Raw genomic sequence first — 10,833 nt, 5'->3', positions numbered from 1 at the left:
TTCATAAGGTTCTATGAGCAGGGAGAACAGTGTTCTAGTAGGTTCATAAGGTTCTATGAGCTGGGAGCACAGTGTTCTAGTAGGTTCATAAGGTTCTATGAGCTGGGAGAACAGTGTTCTAGTAGGTTCATAAGGTTCTATGAGCTGGGAGCGCAGTGTTCTAGTAGGTTCATAAGGTTCTATGAGCAGGGAGAACAGTGTTCTAGTAGGTTCATAAGGTTCTATGAGCTGGGAGCACAGTGTTCTAGTAGGTTCATAAGGTTCTATGAGCTGGGAGCGCAGTGTTCTAGTAGGTTCATAAGGTTCTATGAGCTGGGAGCGCAGTGTTCTAGTAGGTTCATAAGGTTCTATGAGCTGGGAGCGCAGTGTTCTAGTAGGTTCATAAGGTTCTATGAGCTGGGAGCGCAGTGTTCTAGTAGGTTCATAAGGTTCTATGAACTGGGAGCACAGTGTTCTAGTAGGTTCATAAGGTTCTATGAGCTGGGAGCACAGTGTTCTAGTAGGTTCATAAGGTTCTATGAGCTGGGAGCACAGTGTTCTAGTAGGTTCATAAGGTTCTATGAGCTGGGAGAACAGTGTTCTAGTAGGTTCATAAGGTTCTATGAGCTGGGAGCACAGTGTTCTAGTAGGTTCATAAGGTTCTATGAGCTGGGAGCGCAGTGTTCTAGTAGGTTCATAAGGTTCTATGAGCTGGGAGAACAGTGTTCTAGTAGGTTCATAAGGTTCTATGAGCTGGGAGCACAGTGTTCTAGTAGGTTCATAAGGTTCTATGAGCTGGGAGCACAGTGTTCTAGTAGGTTCATAAGATTCTATGAGCTGGGAGCGCAGTGTTCTAGTAGGTTCATAAGGTTCTATGAGCTGGGAGCCCAGTGTTCTAGTAGGTTCATAAGGTTCTATGAGTTCTTTCAGATATGATGGAGTCTGATCATTAAGAGCTTTGAAAGTGAGGAGAAAGATTTAAGCAGCGAAGCCAAAACTAATTATGATAAAACTTTAAATGAGCCGTAACGTTCACATCAGACACAGAACGTAGGAAATATGAGACTCCAGGCTGAGTCATTTAACCCTTTATAGAACAACTCATTGAAATACTTAAACTTATTGGGGGATGTTATATTGTTTTTGCTCTTGTGACTCAATGAAGTTTCCATATATGCTTCCTCGCTGATCTTTAGGGTAAAACATTCTCCAAAAAGTCTCTATATAAAAATCCACATATTTCTACAACCACAGAGGCATGGGGAGGATATTTATGGAAGTTATCAAATAATTATTCACCTGATAAAAGGTTTAAGAACTTCATAATAATTGGACAAAATAGCTTTCAGACATGCAACCATTAATAAAAATCAGTTTGATAGGAAAGTTTGACCTCAGATTCATTATTTATACATTAAGATTTATTAGAACCACAGTTATTGTTTAAAATTCATCTTACACAACCAAATATTACAAATATATACACACAGAGTATCTTTTCTATTTACAGCTGAGTTAAGAGGCGTTGAAACGTGGTCAGTGTCAAACGTGTCCGAAGATCTCCTGCGAGGCGTAGGTCATGTACAGGAAGCCGTCGTCGTCCTGGTGATCTTTGTAGACCTGAGCCATGGTGAGAGACATGCTGGCCATGCCGCTGTTATTAATGAGCAGGTAGAAGGCCTGAGTGGGAAGCAGAGCCATGCGGTTCCTGACAGACACGAGACAAAAGAGACGAGAGACAAGAGTCATGAGGAAGACCGTAGACAGGATCATTCTAACACAAGATCACGACTTATATACACATGCAGTGGAATCATGATGTATTATAAAACACTTTCCTGCTGTGCATTTCTCCAATTTGGGAACTTAAATCAACTCCTATTTCAGTTTTATAGGAGCCATTATTAGTCTGCTTATTTAACCCTTTACATGCTGCTTGTATTCTTTGTAATTTAGTGTCTGCCAAATTTTGAACCATAAATGTATTTTGCCTTAATGTTTTCTTTATATTTGAATATTAAGCTTTATGATAACCGTTATAAGCAGCTGCATAACAATAAATAAGATAATGAGACTTTAAGCCTCTATAGGAAAAGTCACAACATTTCGAGCTGTTCATTCCTCCATCCATTCATTCCTTCCTTCCTCCATCCATCAATCCCTCCCTCCATCCATTCATCCATCCATTCCTTCATTCCTCCCCTCTGCCAGCCATCCATCCTTCCATCATCCCTCCATCCATTCCCACACCTAGCCAAGTAGCTAATTGGTTGCAGGATAGTCGCTATAAGTATTCTACATCTTCCATGGTCGTATATTTAAAAAATTATAACTGCAATATATTATTTTCTTTGTTTGTTCTTAAAATGTGGACTGGAGCAAAGCATGCTGGGAGAAAAAGGGCTCATCCAAAGAATGAAGTCCAATTCACAAAAGTAGACACACTTAACATATTTCTGACAATTGAAGTCACAGTTCAACATCTACTGCAGCGGGTATGTTTCTGGAAGTGAGCTGTTATGTATATTAGTGAATTTGTGACAGAAGCTCAACACAGCTGGGTTAGAAACAGCGAGGTCAGCGGTATCTGCTAGTACGAGTCATGCGACAGTCCCACTGATGCTATTTTCACTTCACAATGAAACTAAATCGGTTGCTACGGCGATGGTCATGAGCTTCACATAACTGCTGCTCCTAAAGAGAAATGTGCTTTAACAGACAGCTGCTCCACATAGCTGCTTTAATTCCTAAATATTTCACTGTTCAAGTTGGAAAAATGACAAACCTGCACACAAAAATGTCTCCATGCAGCAAAGTGACACAACACACACAGAGCTGGGAGGGAGGGGAGAGGGGAGGGAGGAAGGAGGGAAAGAAAGAAGGGAGGAAGGAAGGGTGGAAGGGAGGAAGGAGGAAGGGAAGGAAGGAAACAGACACGAAGGTTAAACCAGCAGCTGTCCAAAAACTCAAATTCAAACATTAAATTAACTTCCTGCTGAAACTTTAACACTTTAAACTTTAACACTTTAAACTTTAACACTTTAAACTTTAACACTTTAAACTTTAACACTTTAAACTTTCAGCTTTGATCTAAAGTTTTATTCTGAAACTCTTTGATATGAATCAGTTCTGGTCTGACTTCCTGTTTAAAGCTCTTTAACTCGTCTCAGTGTGAAATCAGCTCTAACCCTGTGAAGCTTTGATGACATCATCCAAACTGTGACTGAGGTCATCATGTGACCTGATCAGCCAATGAGGTGAGAGTTCACATTAAAGGGTAATAAAGTGATTTAATGAGCCGTTCACTTTCTGCTCAGTGACGATGACGAAGATGAAAAAGAGGAAGAACAGATTTAACTCTTTACAGTCTGGATTCATCTTTAATCTGATAGAGAGTCAATTTAACCCTCCTGTTGTCCTCAAGTCAGGGAAGGAAAGGAGTGAGGGAGGAAGGAAGGAAGGGAGGAAGGAAGCAACGAAGGAAGGGAGAGAGAAAGGAAAGGAGAGAGGAAGGAGGGAGGGAAGGAAAGGAGTGAGGGAGGAAGGAAGGAAGGGAGGAAGGAAGCAACGAAGGAAGGGAGAGAGAAAGGAAAGGAGAGAGGAAGGAGGGAGGAAAGGAAAGGAGGAAGGGAGGGAGAAAGGAAGGGAGGAAGGACGGACGGACGGCCGGACGAAGGACGGAGGAAGGAAGGACGGAGGGAGGAAGGACGGAGGGAGGAAGGACGGAGGGAGGGAGGGAGGAAGGACGGAGGGAGGAAGGAAGGTAGGAGGGAGGGAGGGAGAAAGGGAGAAAGGAAAAAAGGAAGGATGCAAGGGAGGAAGAAGGAAGGAAAGGAGGGAGGAAGGAAGGAAGAAAGGAAAGAAGGACAGAGGAAAGAAGGAAGGGAGGAAAGAAAGAGAAAAGGAGGAAGGAAAGAAGGACAGAAGGAAGGAAGAAAGGAAGGGAGGAAAGAAGGAACAGTCAAAACAGACTGGTCAACTTGACGACAGGAAGGTTAAAATCAACAACTTCTGATCAGAGTGAATAAAGTCTGAATCTGATCTTAAAAACAATTAAAGATCTTTGATGAAATAAAAGTTTGTGTCTCCAAACTATAAATAAGTGAAATAAGTTAGTTGTGCTCAGTGAAACATTTTAAGCTTTAAACTTGAATCAAATGTGATTAAACTTCACATTCTTTGGATTATCTGGAATATTAAAGATTTATTTATAGAAACATGAGACAAACACATCATGAGAACTAACTAAAATCTATTGACCTTAATGTCTGAACAGAGACTGAAATCTGTTTCTATGGAGACTGAAAGAACAAGTTAAACTCATTAAACTCATTAAAGTGATTAAAGGGATTTTATAGTTTGTATTAAAGCAGCTCAGAGAGAAATGTGACTCTATTCACTCTGAGCCCTCTAAACATGGGACCACCAGACTGGACCAGACTTTGACTGTTCCTTCCTTCCTTCCTTCCTCCCTTCCATCTGTGCTTCCTCTCTCCTTCTCCTTCTTCTCCTCCTCCCCTCCCCTCCTTCCTACCTTCCTTCCACCATCCTACCTTCCTTCCTTCCATCTGTGCTTCCTCTCTCCTTCTTCTTCTTCTTCTTCTTCTTCTTCTCCTTCTCCTCCCCTCCTTCTTCTCCTCCCCTCCCCTCCTTCCTTCCACCATCCTACCTTCCTTCCTTCCACCATCCTACCTTCCTTCCACCATCCTACCTTCCTTCCTTCCACCATCCTTTCTTTCTACCTTCCTTATTTTTCCTTTCCTCCCTTCCATCCTCCATCCCCTTTCTTCCTTCTTTCCTCCCTCCCATCCTCCATCCCCTTTCTTCCTTCTTTCCTCCCTCCCTGCCTGCCTTGTTTCCTTGACTCGAACACAACAGGAGGGTTAAATGTGATCAGACTGATGATGAAGTGATGATGATGAAGTGATGAAGCTCAGTCAGATTATATTAAATGTGATCAACGTAGACTGACAGGAAACAGGAAGTAGCTCTCTAACCAGCTGTGAGTGACGGTTGTGTAACAGTTTGTTGTGTTTGGAAAGTTTCTGCCGAGTCATCGTGACTGAGAGGAACAGAGTAAAACACACTTCCAGGAATTAGACCGATCCTCACATTTAAATCAGCTGATTAACAGATGGTTACATTTAAAGATCAAAGCTAAAGTTTCTCATTCAGCTTGTTAAATATTCATATTTTGTTTTATTTTTAATCCTCTGACACTAAACTGAAGCTCTATAAAGATGAAATATTGGCTTTTACAAACACTGGACGACATTAATCACTTCTTTTGGACATTTTATGAACCAATCAATCAAATGTTGGAGATCATTAACTATATCTATAAAATGGTTTATTCTTCATTTGCATTTTATTAGCTCATGTGTTTATGTAAAACAGATTTTAGTATCCTTATTTATTTTTTACACATAACTTAAACAACCTACTGGCTTATTTACTGCCTCACATCTTTTTATTGTCCGTCTGTTTTGATGCTTTATTACTTTTATGTTTCTATATTTAGCTGCTGGAAACCTGAATTTATCATTATCAATAAAATTAATCTATCTAGAAAAGTCAAGCAGCATTCAAACACTTCAACCAGTTAATCCACAGAAATCTGAACATGAATAAATTATAATAATCATTTCACACACAGAGACACTAGTGGACTTATTAACTCTCAGATTCAATAACTTTAAATTATTATAACTTCACATTAATCAACTTATAGACTCTGCTAATAAATAACAGTTTAACATCTAGCAGCAGAAGTTAATGAGACTAAAACTAAACTACACATTAAATCAGACTGACGAAAATTAATGTGTGAACTATTCATCAGCAGCTAATCAAAGAGTTTTATTATGATAGTTAGTCGCAGTCATATTTAACTTCATCTACTTATTAAAAAAAAAGATTTAAACCTATTTTAATCCAAATGTCCACTTTAAAAGACATGTTTTAAAAGTTGTAAAACATAATTCTCCATTCACATCACATCTGTCACATATTTAAACTCCATGTTAACCCTAAAATACTCCAATCTGACCCATCCTGCTCTTTGGCTCCAGCAAATAGTCACATCCGAAAAACACACCCAAAGCTTCACAGTTAACCAGTTTATCCGGTAATCAAAGAGTTTTATTCTGATAGTTAGTCGCAGTCATATTTAACTTCATCTACTTATTAAAAAAAAAAAGATTTACACCTATTTTAATCCAAATGTCAACTTTAAAAACACACTTTAAATTTATAAAAACATAATTTTCCCTTCACATCACATTTAATCTCTATATTAACCCTAAAATACTCCAATCTGACCAATCCTGCTTTCTTTAGTTCCAGCAAATAGTCACATCCAAAAACACCCAAAGCGTCACATTTAACCAGTTTAACCAGTTTATCCGGTAACTCTGCTGATATTTATCACATTTATGAGATTTAAACTCTTTTACCTGATGATGGTGACAAACTGAGTCATAGTGAGCTCATGTGGAACCAGGAACTTGGTTTTATCCAGAGGAGGAAGAAACTTCTCCCTCTCATAGCGCTCAATGATCACCTGGAGAAGCGCGAGCACGAAACACAAAACACGCACGTGAGCTTCATTTAAACATATTATTCATCATCATCATCATCATTATTCAGCTTCTACTGTCAGAGACTTACCGGGATTTTGTTTGGGAATTTCAACCTGATTCCTGCTACTTCTTGTTTCCTGGTAGCTGCAGAAAGAAAGAGAGAAAGAAAGAAAAGAAAGAAAGAGAAGAAGAGTTTAAAGGTTTTTACGTTTTCTTCCGTTTTTTACGCATTTCTTTTTACGCATTTTCTTTTTTTTTACCGAAGCTCTTCCTCAGTTTAAAAGGTTTGTTCTGCAGCTGAGCTTTATCAAACGGAGGCATGCTCAGTGTGTGTGTGTGAGTGTGTGAATGTGTGTGTGAGAGTGAGAGTGAGAGTTAGTGTTAGTGTTAGTGAGTGTGTGTGAATGTGTGTGTGATGGAGGGCTGCTTCAACATGCGGCGCGCGCACAGCCGAGCAGGAGTTAAATAGAGGCGGCTGCTGCACATCAGCTGATTAGCACGTGGCTCCTTCCAGTCACAGTGAGAATCATCTGAGGATTAATCAGGTTAGAGGAGAGGAGAGGAAGAGGAGGAGGGGAAGGGAGGAGGAGAGGAGAGGAGAGGAGAGGAGAGGAGGAGGAGTAGAGGGGGAGAGGAGGAGAGGAGGGGGAGAGGAAGGGGAGAGGAGAGGAGGAAGAAGAGGAGAGGAGGAGGAGAGGAGGAGGAAGAGGAGAGAGGATAAAGAGAGGAAGAGGAGGAGAGGAAGAGGAGAGGAGGAGCAGAGGAGAGGGGAAGGGAAGAGGAGAGGAAGAGGAGAGGAGGAGAGGAAGAGAGAGGAGGAGGAGAGGAGAGGAGCAGAGGAGGAGGAGAGGAAGGGAGGAGGAGAGGAGGAGAGGAAGGAGAGAGGAGAGGAGGAGGAGAGGAGAGGAGCGGAGGAGGAAAGGAGGAGGAAGAGCAGAGGAGGATAAAGAGAGGAAGGAGAAGAGAGGAGGAGGTGGAAGAGGAGAGGAAGGAGAGGAGAGGAGGAGGAAGAGGAGAGGAGGAGGAGAGGAGGAGGACAAGTGGAGGAAAGAGGAGAAGAGGAGAGGAGGAGATTTTCTAAAATGATGTTAAATCATTTTAGAGTAAAGAACAGCAGAGTGTTAAAGTGTTAAAATGTTAGAATCACTGAAACATTATCATCAAACATTAATTTAATCATAAATATAGTTTTTAATATAATGAAAGTTATTTAAATGTTTCCAGCTGAACTGAATAACAGAGACAGACTGCAGTTCCTCTCTGAGCCGCTGAGAGGCGCTGCAGTTCCTCTCTGAGCCGCTGAGAGGCGCTGCAGTTCCTCTCTGAGCCGCTGGGAGCCGCTGCAGTTCCTCTCTGAGCCGCTGAGAGGCGCTGCAGTTCCTCTCTGAGCCGCTGGGAGGCGCTGCAGTTCCTCTTTGAGCCGCTGAGAGGCGCTGCAGTTCCTCTCTGAGCCGCTAAGAGGCGCTGCAGTTCCTCTCTGAGCCACTGAGAGGCGCTGCAGTGCAAATACTCCAAAGTTTATAATGTGAGACTCTGGTTTTATGTCTGAAATACTTTTATTAACACAAAGCAGCCTGAAATGTTAATGCCCATATTTGGTCATTTCATTTAATAGACCTACAAGTTTTAGGTTAAATAATATAACTTATATAGTAACACACAGATATTAGTTAGCTTTAAATTAACTGAATAGAAAAAGAGATAAATGCCCTGGAGATCATTATAATCTATTTTTCTTAATGAAATGTTTCCTTCAGGTGAAACTTGTAGCTTAGAAGATGTTCAGATGTCAAATATAGATTAATGAATTAATTAAGAGTATTTATGTAAAACAGTCTAATGTGATAATTAACTGTGTTTATAAATGAATGACATGATAATATTAATATGATCATGTTAAGCATGTTATAAACCCAGACACTGAAATGAATAAATAAATAAATGTATGAATAAATAAATTAATAAATTAATAAATAAATGTATAATATGGACCTGAACTCTAAATTTCCATAAAGCGTAAAAAGTTGCCGATCAGCCAATGAGGTGAGGAGTTGTACCTGGTGGGCGGGGCTAAGGTGTGCTGACGTCACCTCACAGGTGCGTAAAGCTGTAATCTTCAGTGGCTCCGGTTCCTTTCAAAATAAAACAGTTTCCATGTGAAGAGTTTAGTTTGAACAGACTGATGAAGCGATTATTATTTAGATTAAATTATTTAAATAATTAATTATATTTTTATTTCATAAGAAAGAAAACAAACTGCTTCAGCGTCATGTGACAGTTTGCTGCTTCACTTAATTTGAAATTAGTTTGAACAGCAAGAAAAACACACTTCATGTTACTTTGATTTAAGACACAGAGCAAAGGAAGTAAACTACTAACCTAATGTAAATGTAAATGTACTTTATTCATACAGTCCTTTACATCAGTCCTTTCGGTGTACCAAAGTGCTTTACAGTAGGTAATAAATAAAGAGAGGAAGAAGTAAAAACAATTAAAAGCAATAAAATAACAGTGAAAGCAATAAAATACAACAAAACCAACGGCTTAAGAGGTTAATTTAGATTCTCCATACACATGATTTATTTCCACTTTGGTTCATAAACTTTGCTTTTAGATGTTTTATTATAAAGTGAATGAAACCCAATAATAACCCAATCATTCTGTCATTGTGTTAAAATAAGATGAGATGAGATAAGATGTTCTTTAAAGTTACATAAAGTGTTTTTTATACAGTAAACTGGATCTTTGTGTGAATAAATGTGGAATATGCAGAAGTTCCTGAGATTTACATACAGAATAATAAATAATAAACCTTCATATGGATCCAAATTAATGTGAAATGTGCAGAAAATCTGATATACATAGCTGTGTAATGTTCCTGGGGTTTATATATAAAGGTAAAATAAATACACTGTTAAACATGAGCTGCATCAATGTGTTTAAACTGTGAGACTTTTAACTTTTAACTTTTACTGATGGTCATAATAAACCCTCACATGCTGCTCCTGCTTTAAATTTAACCCGTTTATTACATGAGAGCTTTAAAATCACCAGAAACATTTATTTTATCCAGACATTTCCTAATGTGACCCACAGATTACAAAAATGAAATGAAATGCTTTATGCTTTTATATTTTTGTGCATTTTTATATCTGCAAATGTACAAATGTGTCCAGTCAATCAGCATTTAAACATGTTGTATTCATCATGTTCTATAACAATGTTCTCCTGGACCATAAAACAGTGATTGTGAATCAACCAGAAGGATTAATTAAACATTTATTAATCACTGATGGAGGAATGTATAAATGTGAATTGGTGTTGGGACTAATTATGAGACTAGTAAGTGTCTTTTTCTGGTTTTAAAGTCAAGGCAGCTTTATTTATTTATACGCAGTGATGGGAATAACACTGTTTAAATAAACGGTGTTACTAACGGCGTTACTTTTTACAGTAACGGGTAATGTAACTAATTACTATTTCCATGGTTACAACGCCGTTACGTTACTTAATTAAATGAGGCACGTTACAAACTGAATCTAATCTACTCAGTGAACCTGTTCTCATCCAACTTTGCTCTCAGCCACAAAAGACGGGAGGGGCGGGACAACAGTGATGATGATTGGTTAAGGCAGAGTAGGTAACTAGTTACTAGTAATTCAGTTACTAACTCAGTTACTTTTTGGGAGAAGTAACTGTAACTATAACTAATTACTTTTTAAAAGTAACGTGCCCAACACTGTTTATACGGCACATTTTAAACCCAGAGGCAAACATTTAACATTAAGAGGAAAATAAAAAAACATATAATTAATACTTGATTTTATCCGTATCACCGAGCCGGTCCTGCTCTCAACCCTTCAACGACCCCTGTGGGATCCCGGACCACACATTGAGAACCTTTCCTCAAAGTGTGGCTTGGTTGTATTTTGAAGGTCCAGACCGGAAGCAGTGTGTGTGTAGTATCCGGTGTGTATCCGCTGCTGTGACTCTGACAGCTGCTTCAGACAGCAGTCTCACTGTTGATGGACTAAACCTTCTTCCTCACGATTCTATACTTATTTTATTTTTTTTAATTTCACCGACACGGTTGAGCTCACAGGACCGGACCCAGAGCTGCACCGCCCCCCCCACACCCCCCCCACACACACACCCCCCCCGCCTGCCTCCTCTCCCCCGGTCCGGCCATGGACGAGCAGGCGGGCCCCGGTGTGTTCTTACCCGGCGGAGGGAGCATTAAAGCCCCGCAGACTGGAGACGGAGGAGACGCGGC

The 10,833-nt window shown here is 39.8% G+C and overlaps 2 protein-coding genes across 2 annotated transcripts in view; one reads left to right on the top strand and one right to left on the bottom strand.

Annotated features, from left to right (window-relative positions):
- Nucleotides 1-1,521: 1,521 nt before the first annotated feature.
- Nucleotides 1,522-6,881, bottom strand: map1lc3c (microtubule-associated protein 1 light chain 3 gamma). The gene is made up of 4 exons (XM_053337947.1): nucleotides 6,821-6,881; nucleotides 6,649-6,704; nucleotides 6,435-6,541; nucleotides 1,522-1,687 (listed from the first exon to the last, which is right to left on the bottom strand). The coding sequence occupies exons 1-4, from the start codon at nucleotides 6,879-6,881 to the stop codon at nucleotides 1,522-1,524; spliced, it is 390 nt and encodes a 129-aa protein (XP_053193922.1).
- Nucleotides 6,882-10,747: 3,866 nt separating this feature from the next.
- Nucleotides 10,748-10,833, top strand: part of LOC128367748 (striatin-like) — a 39,706-nt gene continuing 39,620 nt past the window's right edge. Inside the window, exon 1 of the mRNA XM_053328383.1 lies at nucleotides 10,748-10,833. This exon is cut by the window's right edge and continues 106 nt beyond it. Coding sequence (XP_053184358.1) covers nucleotides 10,748-10,833 — 86 coding nt within the window.

The sequence above is a fragment of the Scomber japonicus genome, chromosome 2 (assembly GCF_027409825.1).
Source record: "Scomber japonicus isolate fScoJap1 chromosome 2, fScoJap1.pri, whole genome shotgun sequence".
Classification (NCBI taxonomy): domain Eukaryota; kingdom Metazoa; phylum Chordata; class Actinopteri; order Scombriformes; family Scombridae; genus Scomber; species Scomber japonicus.
This window is presented reverse-complemented; position numbering and strand designations above follow the sequence as displayed.